This window comes from Misgurnus anguillicaudatus, chromosome 22 (assembly GCF_027580225.2).
Source record: "Misgurnus anguillicaudatus chromosome 22, ASM2758022v2, whole genome shotgun sequence".
Taxonomy (NCBI): domain Eukaryota; kingdom Metazoa; phylum Chordata; class Actinopteri; order Cypriniformes; family Cobitidae; genus Misgurnus; species Misgurnus anguillicaudatus.
In genome coordinates, this window is record NC_073358.2 from 38,114,127 (window position 1) to 38,135,252 (window position 21,126).

General features: G+C 37.7%; 2 protein-coding genes across 2 annotated transcripts; both read left to right on the forward strand.

The window, feature by feature from the left end:
* The first annotated feature begins 507 nt into the window (after positions 1-507).
* On the forward strand, positions 508-10,298 carry senp3a (SUMO specific peptidase 3a). Its single transcript, XM_055199021.2, has 11 exons — positions 508-698; positions 1,662-2,367; positions 4,114-4,269; positions 4,365-4,476; positions 4,568-4,715; positions 5,169-5,216; positions 5,390-5,467; positions 8,183-8,320; positions 8,434-8,517; positions 9,426-9,476; positions 9,634-10,298. Exons 2-11 carry the CDS (start codon positions 1,704-1,706, stop codon positions 9,742-9,744), a joined length of 1,590 nt encoding a protein of 529 aa, XP_055054996.2. The 5' UTR covers positions 508-698; positions 1,662-1,703; the 3' UTR covers positions 9,745-10,298.
* Positions 10,299-10,924: 626 nt separating this feature from the next.
* Positions 10,925-21,126, forward strand: eif4a1b (eukaryotic translation initiation factor 4A1B). Its single transcript, XM_055199020.2, has 11 exons — positions 10,925-11,035; positions 11,610-11,658; positions 12,094-12,226; positions 12,411-12,550; positions 14,753-14,921; positions 15,019-15,128; positions 16,856-16,999; positions 17,179-17,316; positions 19,465-19,554; positions 19,833-19,912; positions 20,227-21,126. Exons 1-11 carry the CDS (start codon positions 11,013-11,015, stop codon positions 20,369-20,371), a joined length of 1,221 nt encoding a protein of 406 aa, XP_055054995.1. The 5' UTR covers positions 10,925-11,012; the 3' UTR covers positions 20,372-21,126.

Below are 21,126 nucleotides of genomic sequence, written 5' to 3' on the forward strand. Positions count from 1 at the left end.
CATTAAAATGATGTTGCCACTAGATTGCAAGTTTTACAGTTAGTGCAGCAGTTGAATATGCAGAACATATAATGCATAAATGACTGAATCACAAAGGAAATATCTCAACGTTGCGCTTGCTTTCCACTTAGTAGTCGCCCTAAAAGGTTACAAAAAGGTCCATACTGTAGCTGACATCATGTATCAGAGGGAAATGCTGAGAACATTTTCATATATTTGAATACTTGGTCAATTTTGTGTTAGTTTGTAGGCTACTTATAGTTGAGTTTTTCCTCATTTTATGTCTTAAAATTAACTGCACAATATCTCCACATTTATATACAGTATATGGCTGCAGTAAAAAAAACCGTCTGTACTGCGCATGTGACAGTTGGAAACCGCGAGACCGATTCCAAAGCACAGTATGCAAATCTCTCTCGCGGTACTGTGATGTCATAAGCAGAGCCGTCTGCTCAGAGCCGCGTGAAGTCGAACGTACCTTTTCAGTCTACCTCCAGCGAACAACTCTTTGACGTCATAGAAACGCGGCGGAAGGAGGGTGTTTTCGCTCTAAAGAAGCGCCAGCTCTCATTGAATGAGCCAAGATTAAAATAAACATTTATTTCGCCTTTTATTTTCCTTCCTCGCGAAGCTCGGTTATCCGTTTGTTGCGTTGGCGGACAACGCTTCAGGTTTTGGCTTGAGGATACGGTTAAACGGTGAGTAGTCGGTGGTACCGACACCCCACATTTTCAGTCCAGCTACGAGAGGCCGAACAGTGTTTATGTGTGATCGGCGCTTGATTAGCCAGTTTGAAATCGTTTTGTCATCGATACGAACGCTTCCGTCCTCTACTGCTCGTAATCGCCCAAACCAACATTTTGGCTAAATTCTGGACAGTGTTTGTTAAAGGGTAGCGTTTCACACTTCAGTATAATTGAGAAGAAAACAGAAGAACAAAGCGCATCGTGCACATATCTCTGCAGGTCAAGCACATTGCAGTGTTGTGATGCGTTTTGCGGGATACATGGACGAAATGTAGTTAAATATGCGTGCAAAACTTTATGTATGCAAAAACATCTACATAAGTTACGTAAACATCGTAATGAATACGTTACATATAAGTACTGGTATGCATAGTAATACTATTTCAGTTGTGTTATGTGCCCCAGATATTAATTGAATTTCACGACGCCATTAGAAGCAAAATGTTACTTAACCATAATGTTTGTCATTATATAACATGCCTGAATCTTATTATTATCTACAAAAGTTGTTGTTTTTTATTAAGTTTAGTCCCACTAAAGCAGTAAAGGTTATGCACTTGCTCAAAGCTACAACACCTCCGCCTTTCTGCCTCAGTTTGCAAAAGAAGCTGCTACATAAGTGCATCCAAAACAAGACACGTTGCCAGTCCTTGACCTCCCTCTCCTCCCACACAGAGTTTTATCTTATGTTTAACAGAAAAGTCACTGTAGTCACATTTTTAGAGGACGGGGGTCATTCTAGGTTCATCAATTTTATTTTGATACAGTTGATGCAAATTACAGCCATGCATTTATTAGAGACCTTAAATGTTACAATGTTACAACAACTAGAGTTTTATATATTTTGCGGTTGTGTTCATTTTTGCACTCTGCTGTTTTTTTCCTCTCTTGACACGTTTTACCTTCATGCATTAGTGCGGAGGCAGGCTGGCGCAGGTCGTAGGGTGCTCTTGGATCATGAGAGACAGTGGCAGCAGCCTGGCTCAAACACACTGGTCCAATGAGTTGACACTGACCGCGGGGCAGGAAGGCACCGGGGTTGGGGGTGCCATTGGAGGAGGCCATTTAATGAATCCAGCTATGGCCCAACACGCCCCCAGCCCCGCCCATTTTAAACTGGGGCGTAGAGAGGAAGACGTCAGCATGTGGGGGGCAGAGTATACTGTCCCTGAGGAAGAGGAGGAGGAGGAAGAAGAGATGGAGGAAGAAAATGTGGAGGAAGATCTGGAGGAAAAGAAAGATGTGGGTGATTTCCAGTGGTGTGATAAAAAAAGTAATGAGGACTGGGGCTCGCCAGAACATTCAAAACCTGTGGAAATGGATGTCAGTGTTACAGGTGACTTTACCCACTGCTTGAACCAGACCAGGCTCAGTCCACTCAAAGAGAGGAGGCCGGCTCGGTTGCGGTATATTCGGGGCCTGAAGTGCAGGAGCATTCAGTACCGCTTGGCCCAGCACTGGAGAACTTGGCGGCAGCGGGCCAAATGGGCGGGAAGTATGGGATACAGGAGGGTACGCAGATGTCATAGACGCCGCCGCACAGACAGTCGACTTTACCAGAGACATTCTGGCAAGTCATTGTTAAATGGAGACCCTTTGGGGACAGCAGAAGAGACAGAAGGTGAGTAGGACAGTACAGAGTGATCATTTAAATTTGAAATATTTCTTTCCCTAGAAGTGGCTTTCTGGTTTGCTTTTTATTGCTCAGCTTTGGTTTGTTAAAGGGATAGTTCACCCAAAAATGAAAATTGTGTCATTATATAATCACACTCAAGTTGTTACAAACCTGTATACATTTCTTTATTTGGCTAAACACAGAGGAAGATATTTGTAATCAAGCAAAAAACAGGAGCACCATTGGCATGCATAGTAGGAATGAAAAATACTATGGAGGTCAATGGTGCCCAAAATGGTTTGGTTACAAACATTGCTCAAAATATCTTTCTTTGTGTTCAGTAAAATAAAAAAAGTATACAGGTTTGGAACAACTTCAGTGTGATTATTAAATAATGACACAATTTTCGTGTTGGGGTGAACTATCATTTTAAGAGTTTTGGATTAGTTATTTTGGCAGGAAGGAAGGAAGGATGTAATGTAAATGTTTTACATGTGGAAGTGAAAGTGCTTTTGCTCACCAAGTAGTGAAATAATCTGGTTCAAGTACACAGAAACTTGTACTTTCAGAACAAGGAATTGTCATGGTGTAATGTTGTTGCATAACAATGCCAGTGACAACTATTATACAATAAATAAAGGAAGTTTCAAAACATTTATTATAAATATAAGGGTCAATGACGTGACATTAATTATTTGTGTCCGTATGGTTCAATTAAATTTAAAAGGGTTAATATCGCAAAATTAATTTGCAGATTACTTGCATACATTCTCTTTTTTGAAGGGACCAGGTCTAAAATTTCTGGTATTATTTCATTTTAAAAGAATATTTGGGGGGTAATTGCAAAAATGTGGTGTGGTATAAGTAATCGGTCTGTGTCAATTAGTGTAACTAGTATTTTTTTATGAAAATATAAATATATTAATAAATGTGGAATAAAATAAATATGATCATGTAGTTTAGTGTAATATGATTTTTTTTACATTCATTTTTTACATAATTTGTCAAAGATTTAGAAAACAGAGCTGTTTTCAGCATATGTCAGGACAAATATTACAAAAACGCATTAAAATCTACATTTAGAAATAACTAATAAAATTATATTTTCAAATAATTTTTTTGATGATTACGCTTGCATGCCATCAAGTTGGATAAAATATTTAATATTTCTCATTCTTTGGCGCAATTGGCTGTTACACCATTTGATATTTTCAGGTCCATTCAGTCTTAACTTTAATAAAAATGGTGCAAATGTAATTTTTTATTGCAAAAAATTAACATAAATACACTGTGCGCAAGGCTTAGCTAAAGCCAGGGCTACGCCTCATTTAAATTAAATGAAGGTTTATTTTTTTTATAAACATACAAAAGTACGTAACCGGTGTGTATCTTGAGACAAATCAATGGCACTGGCACATTTTAATATCTGTCAGTGCAAGTTATTTTCAGTTGAGACCCCTTAAACATGTGTTTTAGTCTAGGACTAGCCTAAAGCCTTGTCTGTGAAACCTGGGGAAAGAGGCACGTGTTGAAATATCACATACAGTTAAGCTATTTTGTGCTAGACAAAGTTAATGTTACAACATCTGTGGTTACAAACCAAGAATGAATGGTATCAAAGGAACAAAATGACAAACATTGTAACATTGAAATGCCTAGGAAAAGGGCTAGTTGAGTTTCAAATCAGTTTCTTCGTCAGTGCAATCTGTTCTTTCAGCTTTTTTACCACTAATGATACATTTGATTTCTTAGATTCCTGTACGAATGGGGTTTCCAAAGGAAATGATGGTATCCATTGTGCAAACCTAAAAGAACGGATCTCACCTGCCAATGTTCAGTCTCAACGGGAAAACCGAATCAACTCTACACAGAATCAGCTTAGCAGTGAACACATTTCTTGTGTACAAGGTGCAGTATCATTTTTACAAAAAGTAGTATTGTATTGTGATGGTTGTCACCTTCTGGAACTACTTGTCCTTTTTCTCACTCCTCCTCTTCATTAGGTTTTCTCGAAGAGTTTCTCCAGCAGTACGGCAGTTTGATTCCCATCCATGTGGACGAGGTGGTGGAGAAACTTCAAGGCATATTCAACGAGAGCTTCTCAAGTCCACACAGGTCCAAAGGCTTTTGATATTTATAATGCCAAACGGATAAATTTGCATGAAATCCTAAAGTGCATAGACCGATTTATTCCTCTTTTTTACAGAAAAGTAATGGTGCAACATTTAATGCAGTCCTACCAACGCATGTCAGGAAGCGCAGTGATGCGAGGGTTTCGTGTCAATTACAAACGTCATGTTCTCACTATGGATGATCTGAGCACACTGTATGGCCAGAACTGGCTCAATGATCAGGTGGGTACATTTGTTTTAAAATGTAATGTATGTGCTCTTATTGCCCAGTTTTCTTTTGTGTTTTCCCCTCATCCATCTCATCTAATCATTTTGTAACTCCTATGCTTATCAAGTCTCACAAAAAAAATTTCATTAAATGTCTTCATGGTTTCTATATACGTATATGATTACTAAATACACTTCAACTAAATCATTGATAATACATCATTAGCTAAAACTTGCCATAGAAGTAGACAAAAGCTGTGGAATTTTTTCACTGATAGTTAACTCAATGAACATCTCTAGTTTTCTGTTAACACGGTTGTAAAAGGTGTATAAATAAGGATTTACTTTGACACAGTTGTATGGGTCTATTCATAGTTATCAAGCTTTTATTTGACGAATGGGGGTCATTGTATTGTGTTTGTGCTGAGTTAACACAGTCTTACGTCTGTAACTCATTGTGTCATCCAGGTCATGAACATGTATGGGGATTTGGTCATGGACGCCGCCCCTGAAAAGGTAGGCATAGTTTGTGGATACACACACATGTTTACACAAAAGAGCACAGAAAAGGAAAGTAACTCATGAAATGCCAATAAAACACAGAGTAATTAACAGAGAAGTTATTAAACAAAGGTAGTTGACTCACTAACTTTCAATTGGTCTTACCATGTCTCATTTTTTACTTGCAGGTCCACTTTTTTAACAGCTTCTTTTATGACAAGCTTCGGACGAAAGGTTACGACGGGGTCAAACGGTGGACGAAAAATGTCAGTACAATCTTTGTGTCTGTCTCTCAAAGTTTTATGTAGTTGATATAAAGCTGTTGTTCATTTGTAGTTGATACACAGTTGACATGCTGTTCTCTAAAGCCATGTGTTGCTGTTTTTTAACAATATGAGCATCCCTGACCAGTCACAACACCTAAAGCATACACTTTCCTCTTATATATTCATATTACCTAAAATCTGAGAAATTATCATGTAACATTTGTACATGTTCTAGGAATGTAGATCCTAGATCCAATCCATTACTGAGTCAATTACTGTGGTGTATATACGTACAGTGGTGTGAAAAAGTGTTTGCCCCTTCCTGATTTTTTTTTTTTTTTTTTGCATGTTTGTCACACTTTACTGTTCAGGGGCCTCATTTATAAAACTTTGCGTAGGATTTGCGTCAGAAGTGGCGTACGGATGAAACATAGGACGGGCGTACGCACAGAAATATTCGGATTTATAAAACCGTGCGCACGCACATCCTACGCATTTTTCCCTTAATAAATCACAATCAATTCTAAATGTAGCGCAGCTTTTGCGGCTTCATGACACGCCCATAGTTGCCCATAAATAGTCCGTGAAACGCCCACAAGTTAATATGCATTGATTGCGAAATCATGGCAAACACATAGAGGAAATAAAAAAAAACGTAAATTCACTCAATGTGAAGTAGAAGTTATCGTTGGCGAGGGGGAAAAGAGGAGAAAAACGTTGTTTGGAGGGCACAGTGTGGGCATTACGCATTGTGATGGGGCATTTTATTTCCATTCATTTAATTGCATCTGACAAGCTACAGATGTCGGTAATAATCGACGTGGAAATGGGACATTGTTCAGCGCAAATGTAATTTCTTGTTGCTTCCTGAATGGTTGAGACATACGCCATATATCAAAAATAAAACACACTAAAGGCATATGCATGAATACCATAATTCCGTAGATTATGAAGATATGGTTTACTATGAAAACAACTTTCCCCAGTGGACAATTAATACATCTATCTATTTATTTATCTATCTATCTAACTATATATCTCCTTAATTATCTATCTATCTGTCTATGTAATTGCATCTATATCTGCTCCGCCAGACGGACACATTGACAAGAATATCAGTTTTGTACATTATTTCGTTCTGTTAACTATATTCTTTATGAGGATGAATTACACAACATGCCAATATTATTGCAGAACATATTTCACTTTTCTTTTAGCAAATATGTGTTCATTTGAATTTTTGTTGTAATTTTCGATTTATTTATTTATTTATTTTGTTTCACTGCTGATCGATCAAACGGGTGTTCGTGTAGGCTGTTAATTGTAAGACTTGCTTTGTGAAGTCTTCATGTTATTTATGAGGGGTAGTGTTGTCATTTTTACTTTCACTTTCACGTGTTTCTTCCATCTGCCGTCGGTGTCGCCATTTCTCATTTCACCCGTTTTTGTGCGTACGCCTGGGTCAGAGCTTGCGTGACGGACAGCACATTTTCCCGTCAAGTTTGCTTTTTATAAATAACAACTATTGCGTAGAGAGTGGCGTACGCCTTCTTTTGTGCGTACGCAACGTTTATAAATGAGGCCCCTGATCATGAAACAAATTTAAATATTAAAGGGATAGTTCACCCTCATGTCGTTCCAAACTTGTAAGACCTCCGTTCATCTTCAGAAAACAGTTTAAGTCGGTCAGTTAGAATGTGTTGAAGCATCGAAAATACATTTTGGTCCAAAAATAACAAAAATTATGACCTTTATTTAGCATTGTCTCTCTGAAGTCACGTGACTGCAGTGACGCGGCTGACGTGTTATCTGGTGCGCCCCAGCGTGTTTTTTTTTTTTTGTTTGTTTGTTTTGTGCGCCCGAGCTTTGTTTACAGTCTGAGGAAGACGCACACTGTAAGTTTGAAAAAAAAACCGCAAACATGTCTGAGGATAACACGTCATCCACGTCACTGCAGTCATGTGACTTCAGTCTCATGCACGCAGTTCATAACAGCACCGGAAGAAAAGACAGTGCTGAATAAAGTCATGGTTTTTGTTGTTTTTGGACCAAAATGTATTTTCAATGCTTCAACACATTCTAATTAACAACACTGATTTTATTAACTTTCTGGACATGGACAGTAAACCGTACATAGATTTTCAATGGAGGGTCAGAAAGCTCTCGGATTAAATCTAAAACATCTTGGACTCTGTTCCGAAGATGAACGGAGGTCTTGCGAGTTTGGAACGACATGAGGGTGAGTCATTAATGACATTATTTTCATTTTTGGGTGAACTAACTCTTTAATATTAGGTCACGAACAGATGGCCAGACATTATTTTTCATGATTTTTTTGGTAGACAGCAGAATTCATGGCTCCATTTATCACAGCAAGTCTTCCAGGTCATGAAGCAGCAAAACAGCCTCATATCATCACATTACTACCACCCATATTTTACTGTTGGTATAATGTTCACAAGCACTTTTTCACACAGGGCCATGTGTGTTTGGATTTTGTTTTCCCTTCATAATAAAAATGTTCATTGCATGTTGTGTTTACTTGTGTTATCTCTTTGATTAATATTTAAATATGTTTAATGCTCTGAAACATTAAAGTGTACCAAACATGCAAAAAAAAATTAGGAAGGGGTCAACACTTTTTCACACCACTGTATTGTGTATTTATTGCCTGACTTCATGCACGAGTATTTAACTGTTAAGTCTCTTCCACAGGTTGATATTTTTCAGAAGAAGTTCTTATTGATCCCTATTCATTTGGAGGTGCATTGGTCTTTAGTGTGTGTCAATGTACCTCAGCGTAGCATCACTTACTTTGATTCCCAGAGGACCCTTAACCGCCGTTGCCCTAAGGTAAGTTAAGAAACTCCTGTGTGATATTCATCTCTGGTCTGTGTTGTGAACGGCTGTGTTACTGAATGGTAGCCTTGTTGAGTTAGAACCTGACTGTTTGTCTTTCTTTACAGCATATTGCCAAATACCTGCAAGCAGAGGCAATCAAGAGAGAACAAAAGGAATTTTACACGGGGTGGAAAGGCTTTTTCAAAATGGTAAGGTGAAAGGTGAATTTGAAGTGTGTGCGTGCGTGTGTGTGTTTTGTGTACAAGTTTGCTGATACTTGCAAGTACTAGATTTTTCAAAATGACCACAAATATAGTAAAACATCAAAAAATGGACTTGTAAGTGACATTGGAAGTGCTTATTATTGTTTTAATAGTTTATAATTGGCCAAATTAATAGTATTGTGTACTATTATAGTGTACTCCGACTATAAACGCATGTATGGTGTAATAGATTAACACTGGGATTAGCTATATGAATGTGTAATACAAACAATACAAATGTCATAGTTTTAATCAATCATTATTTAAATAAATCGAGGTTTACCTGGCAGTAAATATTAATACACAACACATATTTAAAACTAATCTGATACGGTCTCATTTATACAGGCACTGCAGCTCCCCCTTGTGTTTTTTAGGGAGATGTGCAATCATTGCGGTGATCTGAAATCATCGCGATGAGGTCAAACAATCCTGATGAGACGATTATTTAATCATTGTGACAGCCCTAACTGAGAGTAACATAAATGATGAACAATACAGAAAATATACAGATAAAACATAAAAATAAAGATGATCTGTGAGGTAAAAAGGTGTGAGTGGGAAGTAAAACATTCTCATATGATAAACTAGACACCATAGTATTTACTATAGTAATTGTACTAATACTTTACAACAATTATTATTCATCATCGAACCAGAATGCACCTAGGCCTCCACAGCTTAAAATTAGCATTTGGATTTTTGGAAATAATGAAAATATGCAATGTGTTTCTCTCAATGGATTTTAGAAGTAGATGGCAAATATAAAGCATAGTCGAGGTACAAAATAATGTCAGCATGTTTGTGTAACGGTTGTGTGTGTTATTGACTCTTCTGTCTCTGGAATGTTCTAGAATGTGGCAAGGCAGAACAATGACAGTGATTGTGGAGCTTTTGTCCTTCAGGTAAGCCTTTTTTCAATTATGTAACTGTTCGGTCTCTGTATTGTATATTGTCCAAGTTATTTTAACATTTGATTGTTGCCTATGTAAATCTGCTGCTGCTGGAAGTATATCATATTCTTAGTTTCTTATATTCACATATCTTATTGTTATACTTTAGTACTGTAAGTGCCTGGCCATGGAGCAGCCTTTCAGCTTTGGACAGCAGGATATGCCAAAGCTACGGAGACAAATGTACAAGGAACTATGTCACTGTAAACTGTCTCTGTGAGACCGTAGAAGAAGACGGGACATCCTGCACTTCTACATAAGCTCCATGTCCAGCGTTTATGGAAGACATGCAAACGTTTAACCACCCTCCTTTTTTCCAAATATTTTGTATTTTGACTTTGTGAATGCCACACTATCTTCAGCCCAGTTGTTTGTTTGTTCAGATCAAAACAAAGGAGTTATTTTCGTGAAATTGGAGGAGGTGAATCAAAAGTCGGTGAACTTTTTCTTAGGTGCTCGCCATTTTGCTGGCAAGTGTAGTTTTTTATTTTTTACGTACTTGATGTTAATCGTATGCTACATGGTAACACCATTGAGTGATGGAGGGAGAAGTCCTGCAGACATTTTAAAGATGTAACGCGATATTCATGTACTGAGATATGGACCACGACACTATGAGGATTTTTGTTTGTTCAATATTGTTTGTCGTTATGTATCTGTACGATTTAAATGGAAAACTATGGAGAGAGAAAGAACGAGCAGCTGTAAATTAAACTGTTTTATATCTTTTGAGATGCATACGTTGTTGTAAGATGTACTAATAAAAAACAAAACAAAAAACTAGCTGAATCCTCAGTTCTTTCTTATATTGGTCAAAGTGTAATTAATTGCTTTTGTAAATAATAGGACTACTCAATCATTATACTTAAGTAATTACTTTAAATATATATATTTTTTTAATTTTTAATTTACTGGTTCTTATTTATAATAGTGATGTAAAACCACTATGAATAGGTTGTGGTACTGTACGTTTTACTGGAGCAACACATCACAATGTGACTGTTGAAATCCACAGCTATACGTTCATAACAGTTTTACAATAAAATTGGCAAATACCACTTGATGTACACTGCATATATCGTAAACCATTAAAACCCAGTTAGAATTAATCTTTTAATCGAGTCAAACTGCCTCTCCCCAGTTTAATCCTGACCTCCCCAATATGGTGGCGGGCCAAAACGGTGTCAAGTTCATGTAGACGTGTTCTGCGTCACGGCAGACCCAGCCAATTACATTTTGAGGTTTCATTTTAGTCCAATTGTAATTCAGGAGAGGCGGGCCTACAGGTTCAGGGCGGACATTTTCAGCTCTATCTAACCCAAAAAAGGTGGGTGCTATCCGTTAAAAGACATCTACTTTAACCAATCAGATTATGGAATAGGCGGGTCACGTTCTGACTGATGGCCGAATGCTGCAATCACAATTTTTGTAGGAAAACCGTGTTAAAGTATATAGAACATTTTCGCGCTGTGCTCGCCCTTTGTGATAATGTCGGCAGATTATGAAGAGAGGTAGGGAAGGCGATATTTTTCGGTCTTATTTATTTAGCTATTTAAGGTCATATACGCACGTATTGTCACTCTTTAGCGATTCAGCATTTAGATGTTTTCCAAAATGTCGGAATATGTTGCCGTTTGTGATCTTGAACGTGGTAAATGAGTTAAATACACCGGCGTTAGCCTGCGAGCTTTTCGCAACACGGCCTGCTTGGACATATTAGCATTTTACAATCACTATACCGTTTATAGGCCCCAAATTATGCCTCAGACCAAGAATAATAGTATGGTTTATATGAATATTATACATGTGATAATCAACTGAATACCTCAACGGTCCACTTGTTTGCGTGTTTAAAAACATTATTTTTAGCACATGGTTAAACGCAGTCAGCTAACGTAAGACTTCTGCAGCCAGGGTGCAGGTTTTCTTTAACCAACTAAATATGCAGACCATTCATTTACTGTGTTGTAGTGACTTGTTTGGTGTGCATGATCCTAAGTGTTAGATAAATGTGTAGTATTTTTCTTGATTGGTTGACAGCTGTCAAACAGTAATGCATGTCAATTATGTGACATTCCTTTGCAGACCAAGAGACAATGGCCCGGAGGGCATGGAGCCAGATGGGATCATTGAAGTGAGTTTATTTCCTATTACATTTATACATTATACATTCAAAATGACTTATACATTTTTATCAGTATTTGTATTTTCTGGGAATTGAACATATGACCTCTGTGTCGCTAGCACAATGATTTGCAAATAGAACTACAGGAACACAATTAACTATTGTAGTTCACAATTGTATATTTATTTATTTATTTAACTCCGCACGTGCCTCTTGGCGCAGGCTAGCTGTAAGTGCCAACTTGGCACACTGTCCATTGTTTTGATTGTCTTGTCCTCACTGCAGGGGTCATTGATTGACTTTTCTTTGGGGTATTTTTGTTGAACAACTGCCAACCTGTTGTCCTTTGGCCAATTAGTGACAAATTTCTTTTCAGACTGAGTGTATATAAGTTTGTTTGTGGTATTAATCATCTAATGATTTTTTTGTTTGCTGTGACCGCAGAGTAACTGGCATGAGATTGTGGACAGCTTTGATGACATGAACCTGCGTGAGACTCTTCTAAGGGGTATCTATGCTTATGGTTTTGAAAAGCCCTCTGCCATCCAGCAAAGGGCTATTCTCCCTTGTATCAAGGGTTAGTTATATTTAATTTCTTAGAATATATATTTTTAAATTTTGTGCATAATACATTTGATCCGTTTATATTCAGCAATAAATGGATATCGCTGTAACATCTTCACATGCTTGAGGAAAAACATCTTGTACTTTTAACTAAAGAATAATTTTTTAATCCACTATTGTTTATTCCTCCACACAAGGATATGATGTCATTGCACAGGCCCAGTCTGGTACCGGCAAGACTGCCACCTTTGCCATCTCCATCCTGCAGCAGATTGACATTGAGCTAAGAGGTTCACAGGCCCTGGTCCTGGCACCCACCCGTGAACTGGCTCAGCAGGTTAGTGATGCCTGAGTTTGCTTTTCGGTTCACTTAATACAGAACGATGGTGTCAGCAGTTCAGCTTTTGTTGGTTGTCAAAAAATGGTTTTGTTTAGGTTTATTAAATACTTGCCGGTTGCATTTTGTGGACTTAAAATTTGGGTCCATTTTGGAAAGTTACTTGCATTATTGTGTTACCCCCTGAAGGAAATGTGACTTTTTAATATTACAGTTTTATTTTATTATGGAAAGTAATGTGCTAGATACTTAAAAAAATATATATTTTTGTTGATTTGTTTGTGGGCAGACCATAGAGCTGATTGTTTTAACCAATTTTTAATGGTTATTATGAGGCAACATAATATTATTAGGCTGTTTACACCTGGTATTAAGATGCGTTTTGGTCGATCGGATCACAAGTGGACGACACTAAATACAGGTGTAAACAGGGGGTAAATCGTTTCCACTTTCGACCACGTTCAGAGGTAGCTGAAAACGCCCGGATTCGACTGAATTGCTTTGGTGTAGATGCTCATGTGGTCAAATGTGTTCACAAAAGACCGCCTATTGATTTATGTGTGATGTAACCAAGAAATGTTTTCCCATCAGTCTAGGGTTGCATGGCGATTAGTCGCGATTGATCTATTGGGGAATAAAGGTTTTGTTTACATGATATGTGTGTGTGAACTGTGTATAATAATTTTATATATATAAATATGCACACATGCATGTTAAATTTATATATATATTTATATGTTTATGGACAAGTTTGGTATTTTACACTTAAAGCCATGTTTTCAGATTGTTTATGATGAAACGGAATGGTTTTGAATGAAATTTGGATATATGATGCTGGCCCGAGAATTTTCGGGTGTTTGTTGTATCAGTCCCCACCTCTACAATGGCTGCATAGGTGCACTGGAACAATCCTTCCTAAAATGCATTAAACTTTCGTTTACAAAGACGTGAAACTCACCGAGTGATCAGGGGTGTTCTCTGATATGCTCACAAAAAATCGCTACAAAAGATGCTTTCCAACAGGTTCTATCATAGTTTCTGTCCAACTCCATTGACTTTTATTAGATGTGCTGTGAGGTACGGTATTACTCCACGCCGGAAACGGAAATGGAGTTGTTTGTATTATTGCAATTGGCAAAGGTGGATTATCACCACCAACTGGGCTGGAGTGTTTATTATTCAAGCTCTCAACGTTAGAATATATGGGTGTGAGGCGTTTGGAAAAATAAGTCCACAAGTTTACAACGAATGCTAAAACACCTGTTGGAAAGCATCATTTGCAGCGATTTTTGTGTGAGCGTATCAGTGAACACCCCTGACCACTCTGTGAGTTTCACGTCTTTGTAAATAAAAGTTTAATGCATTTAAGGAAGGATTGTTTCAGTGCACCTATGTAAACAAAAACCTTTATTCTGCAATAGATTAATCGCAATTGATCGTTATGCAACCCTACATCAGTCTAGACTTCTAGCGCAAATCCACAGTGTTCGGCACAGTTTGTAGGTTATCATTGCTAAAACTAAAGCGGCTGCTCTCCGCCTCTGATTTTTGTGTGTTTTGTGAGCGTATGAAAGTTGCGTGAGAATATTTGAGCAAGCCCTTACATATACATTTACAAAACTTTGTGCAGCATGTTTACTAACAACACAAGCAGCGGTACTCCCCTCGAGGTAATCAGGAGAGAAGCGGTCGAAAGTGGACAAAAGAGACCAGGTGTGAATGGACATGTGTCTCTCTCGTCCACTTGTGATCCGATCGACCAAAACGCATCTTAATACCAGGTATAAACAGGGCCAAAGTGTCACATTGTTTTTACACATTTGTTGCCTACTGTACTGTATGTACTTTGTAGAACTACATTTGACTGTTTTTGGGGGAAATTGAGAAGTATTTAAATGTATTTTGCAGCAAGTACTTTTATTTGTATATTACTTTGGATAAAATCATCTGCTAAATAAGTAAATGTAAAATGTGTTTTGAATGTATTTTGTTCATTACGTCAAAAAAAGTGGTAATGTGTGTTACACAATGTATTTCATTGATCTTGATAAGTTGATATGCATCACTTACTATAATATCTGACGGGCTATGGACACCGGCACATTTGCTATTTATTCAGTGAACAAAAGTTAAAATGCAAAAGGTTTAAAAGCTGCTATGTATGTTACTAAAAACGTATAAATCTGAAATCTGTCAATGCAGATCCAGAAGGTGATACTGGCTCTCGGAGACTACATGGGTGCGACATGCCACGCCTGTATTGGAGGCACAAACGTGCGCAATGAGGTCCAGAAACTCCAGGCAGAGGCACCGCATATTGTAGTAGGAACCCCTGGTCGTGTCTATGATATGCTTAATCGCAAGTTCCTCTGTGAGTACTGTTTGAGAGATCAGAAATCTTGCTCTTTGCTTCATTAAGAAATGAGTCTTTAGTAATTTGGCATTGATTTTCTTTATCCCTTTTATAGCCTCCAAGTACATCAAAATGTTTGTGCTGGATGAAGCCGATGAGATGCTGAGTCGTGGTTTTAAAGACCAGATCTATGAGATTTTCCAGAAGCTGAATACCAGCACACAGGTTAGGATACAAAACACAAAGTGTATTTCATGTCTATACAACATCATTACAACATAATAAGAGTTATGGAAACAAGAATGTGTTGAGATCAAATTTTGTTATGACTGGTAAAGAGGGTAAAAAATTGCCTTTTGAGGGGCTAATCACACCAAAAGCGCTTTAAACGCTTGAAAACGCAAGGCTTTTTATATTGCTAAGCAACCACCGAGTCAGCTGTCTTGTCAATCAAAAAAGGCGCCTGCAACTGCCATAAACGCTTTTGGTGTGATCAGCCCCTAAGACACCCAATGCTATTTGTGAGCTCCTTTACCTTTTAAAGCTCACGTAACACACGCTGTTTCTGCATTTCTGATGTTAATCTGGAGTACCTATAGAGTAGTATTACATCCTTTTTATCTCCGGAGAGTCTTTAGTTTAATCAGATTTATAAAAGAAAGGTTAGCTTTACCGAATCTTTCCGATAACGTATGAAAAAATGAAGAAGGAGGAGTTACTACCGCGGGAGGAGCGAGCACGAGTCATGCAACACTTATAACTCATGATTCACCACATGTTCTCGTCATTCACACAATATGCACGCGCCTACTTCCAACATACTGTAAGACAGAAGTCTTACAACTCATGACCCGGTTGGGGAAATCCAGCTCATCAAACACACACGCAAAACTCCGCTGCTACCCCAGATAATAAACTATATCCATTGTTTCCATAAGGCTGGCTTTCTTCTCCTTACGTCAAAAAACACACTTCTTCATTCGTGCCCTTGTCGAGTTTTGAAATTAAACAAAGCTATCTCGCGTGATAAGATGTTTGAAAGTTCTAGCATCTCCCGCTGATTGATGGGTGGGCGGGGTTTTCCGGGGGAAGTGCCCATATAAAGAAGTGATACGTATAGAAAACCCCTGAAACGTCAGCTGGACCTGTAATCCGAAACTTGTACGAACCCTGGCGAAGTGCATTCGGCACAGATATATTATGTAACAGGCCCAACTGCTTTTTTGACACTTTGCCTACGTTTAGCATGAGGAAACGACTCTATAACTGTGTTAATAAGTCAGAATGCTTGAAATACCATCGAACCTCCCCTTTAAGCATTTGGCCGACATTCTCATGTCTCATAAGAAATTTATTTGGAAAATGTAAGGAATAATGTACACCCAAGGTCCAGAGTTAATTATTCTGCTTATAGCCAATTATTCTGGTGCCTATTTTTAAGACATTTGACAGATCAGGTGTGCGGTTTACAGAAAAATAATCAACACCCATGGAAAATGTTCAGCCAATGAGAATAAAGCATTCAACAGGCCCATGGTATAAGTAAGGAATAATTGACAACGGGCCACCGAATCATAAGAAAACAATGCACACCCAAGGTGCAACGTCGTGCCGTTACACCGCGGGTGTGCACCACTTTCAAACAATTCAAAGGACTGGAGTCAATCATTCCTCTTACACCACGGTTACCACAAAAATTGCTCGGGTGCCTATTTTTAAGACATTTGACAAGTTAGGTGTGCGGTTATCTGAAAATAATGCATACCCACTGAACATTTCTCAGCCAATCAGAATACAGCATTCAACAGACCTGTGGTATAACATGCTATACTATAATAAATGATCTATGTGGTATTTTGAGCTAAAACTTCACATACATCTTTAAAACGTCTCATAAAATGTTCCCTTTAAAGTAGCATAAGAGTAAAATTCATTCTGTCATCTGGCCTCAGGTGGTGCTGCTGTCAGCTACCATGCCTGCAGAGGTGCTGGATGTCACTACCAAGTTTATGCGCGAACCAGTGCGTATCCTGGTGAAGAAAGAGGAGCTCACCCTTGAGGGTATTCGTCAGTTTTACATCAACGTTGAGAAAGAGGTACATGTTGTGAAAACACAATATGTGTTAAGACTGTAAAACACGAGAATTTCAGAGTTTTGAGTTCATATGCATGTTTTGTTTTAACTTGTGTCTGTTCACTAGTCTATTTTATTTTATTGTATCACTTGGTATTAATGTGAAGCATCTAACACACATTTTTTTTGTGTGTGTTTTAGGAATGGAAGCTGGACACATTGTGTGATCTTTATGAGACTCTCACCATCACTCAGGCTGTGATCTTCATTAACACGCGCCGAAAAGTGGATTGGCTTACAGAGAAGATGCATGCCAGGGATTTCACTGTCTCTGCCCTGGTAAATACTGAAACTACCATTATTCAGTTTTTACTTATCTTGGAGTTTTACATGCATTAAAACAGTAAAGTTAGTCTTTCACTAGCTGTCATTTAGTCACAGATCTCTTGGTTGCTGGTGTTAATGGCTCATTTTTATCCCATTACTTTTTGGTACTATGTGCTGTTTTGAATTCAATTATTTTGTTTGGAAACAATCGCAACAAATGATTCAGTGCGAAAGTGAATTGTCATTATGATTCAGACTGAGTTTGAATGCCCACTTCAGTTTTGCTAGCCCACTTGACCTATTCACTAAGAGTCAGATATAACGTGTATATTTGTCTTTGAGTGCAGGTAATACATTTACAAATGCTAATTAAAGGGTACATATCACGAAAATCTGACTTTTTCCATGTTTAAGTGCCATAGTTGGGTCTCCAGTGCTTGTATCAACGTAGAAAATGTGAAAAAGATGTTAACCCAGCAACTTAGTTTTGGTAAACCATTCTCCGCAAGCATGTGAAAAAATAGGTCATTGAAATTTGTCTCCCCCTGTGATGTCAAAAGGGGATAATACTGCCCCTTAATCTGCACTATCCATCCACAGCACTGCCATTTAGTGCAGAGATCAGCTCATTTGCATTTAAAGGGACACACCCAAAAACGGCACATTTTTGCTCACACCTACAAAGTGGCAATTTTAACATGATATAATAAATTATCTATATGGTATTTTGAGCTAAAACTTCACATATGTACTCTGGGGACACCAAAGATTAAAGACGAACATTTATTAAAATGTCTTGTGAAATGTCCCCTTTAAAGGCACAATATCTACAACTCTTGTTGCTTCTATCAAGCCTTCATGCTTATATCAGTGGTGGGCAAACTACGCCTGTTGGCCACATCCGGCACAACAAGAACTTTTATCCGGCCCGTAAATCAGTTTATAAATATATTAAATGTTGCATTTGAGTTTGGATTTTGGTCCAGATTGACTCTATTGATGCAATACAATCACAGTCCAATAGATGTCGCTGCACTTACATGAATTAGTGGAAAAATAAGCGTGCCAGCATGGCAACAGAATGTCACATGTTTAACACAGAATGGACAGAAAAATATTTCACAATTGCAGTTTTTAAAGATCACAACCTGCCTTCCTGTTTTTTTAACATCTTTTCTTCAGGGTTATAAAATGAATAAAATAATAAATAAATAAAATGAATAATAAATAAATAAATAATAAAATGAAGCATGATTTAATTATTTGTAAGCATAGTTTTTTTGTAGTAACCACAAATTTACTATGATCTCATCATAATTAGTGCTGCCTCACGATTGGTCGCGGCTGATCGTTTGCAGAATGGAAGTTTTTGTTTACATAGTATGTGTGTGTGTACTGTGTATAATAGTTATGTATAAATACACACAAACACGCACGCATGTATATAATTAAGAAACATTTGCATGCATATATACACGTTTATATTTATATATAATTTATATTATATATAGATATAAATATTTATTATATAAATATATTTTGTGTGTGTATTTATATAGACATAATTATTATACACAGTACACCCACATTTATTATGTAAACAAAAACTTTTATTCTGCAAACGATAAGTCGCGACTAATCGTGAGGCAACACTAATCATAATAACCATGGTGTTTTATTTGTAGTAAAACTATGGTAATACAAATGGCTATCAATCTGCTAAACATGGTTACTAAACTAATAAAATCATGGTTAAATTTCATTATGTTGATAACTGTAAATATCTCACAATGGATAAGAAATTAGTTTTGTTTTAAGCCCTATTCGCATGGGATTAGTATTACCTGGTGACCTCTAATTATTTGTAATATTTGCAGAGGTTGTCTGTTTAGGACGCAAAGCCTCAACATCATATCCAAAAGATAAGTCAGTAAATATGAGAAATTACAGGCTTTGCTGATCCAGTACAAACTGACCACGCAAAACTCTGATGTAGGGGGGTAATTTCTAAATCACACAATGCCCCCAGATAATACTAATCCCGTGCGAATAGTACTTTACCAATGTTGTTGTTTAGCCATCTCTACATATTGTGCCTTTAAAAGTTAGGCATGTGGTCAAGCATTGTTGTTTCTAACCTTGGTTTGTTTAATTGTCAAGCATGGAGACATGGACCAAAAGGATCGTGACTTGATCATGAGGGAATTTCGCTCTGGCTCCAGTCGTGTCCTTATTACCACAGATCTGCTGGCGAGCACTTCCATTCTTCCTTTCAAACCATTAATCCATTCAAAAAGTGTTGGACATGGGATGCTCACTTTTGTTTATTTGACCTCTTTGACTCTGTGTCATCTGGTGCTTTGTAGTAGTAACAGTATCTTGAAGAGAAAGTGTTTGTGTGTTTCCCCATAGCTTTTACAATAAACATTAACTCTTTACATTGGCATCGACACTGATAGTATCCTAGATTCAGATGTAAGTGCTAGACTGCGAGTTGGTTCTCACTTTTTGCATGTCTGTATTTATAGGCGAGAGGTATTGATGTTCAGCAGGTGTCTCTGGTAATCAACTATGACCTCCCAACCAATCGGGAGAATTACATTCACAGGTTTGTGTTTGCATATATCTTTAATTTAAGACTGTTTAACTTGAGCCTGCAGTCTCAAGGTGGACATAATAGGTTAGAAACGTTTATTCTTGACCCTGACATCCACCCTGAGGGGCTCTGCGAGTGCATGTACTGTATATTTTGTAATGCACTGTACGTCGCTTTGGATAAAAGCATCTGCCAAATGCATAAATATATGTATCTCTACATCTTAGTGGGATGTCTGTGTAAAGCAATAAGTTAATATTTGTGAAAACAGCTGACATTAGCTAAATGATTATTATTTACATGCGTTTGTCTTCTATGATTCACAGAATCGGAAGAGGAGGACGTTTTGGCAGAAAGGGTGTCGCTATTAATATGGTGACAGAAGATGACAAGCGTACGCTGCGAGACATTGAGACCTTCTACAACACTACCGTAGAAGAGATGCCCATGAATGTGGCTGACCTGATCTAGAGATATGTTTGACCCCCCTCTCTCCAACCCCACAATCATTCGCTCTTTATATTGTAGTTTATGCACTTGTAAGTGGAGTAGAGGATCGTTCATTTTCTCTCTCTTTCTTCCACAATCACGAATTAGGCATTTCATCCTCCCCAATATGTAATTATAAGAGTCATTTTATAAAACAGAAATGCTGAATGTGCATCTCCATCCAACTCATAATAAACTTTGTGAAGTACAAGCTCGGCCACCTATGATCGAGACGAGCAGCATGTTCTGTCTTTCTGCTCTCGATTAGTCACCCTGAGCTCATTGTTTTAGCGCAAATCGCAGGATTTGTAATCGATTACAGTTACTGTTTGTTTATGCGTTGCTGTGTTTCCAGTGTACTTTGGATACGTGGTAAAGTGTGCTAGCTTTTAAACCTGACAAAAAGCATTGGTAAGATTCTTTTTTTTTTCAAATCTGACTACTTGGATTGTAAAATTACAATTTCCGGATTTTAAAATCCAAGTAGTTACTGTACTATTTGTGGTAAAACTGTGGACCGGAGCTATTTGATCACCTTTGATTTGCATTCAATATAGGAAGTCTTGTGGGTTTCCTGTATTTATAAATTTTGGAAGGCTTCGATCAGTTGAATTTTGAATGAAACAAAAATGTGCAACATCGAGGTATTTACATTTGTTTCTACATTAAGTTATTTTTGTATTTGGTTATTTGGGGGACGGGGGAGTTCAATAAAGCTGCAGCGTAACTCTCTAAAA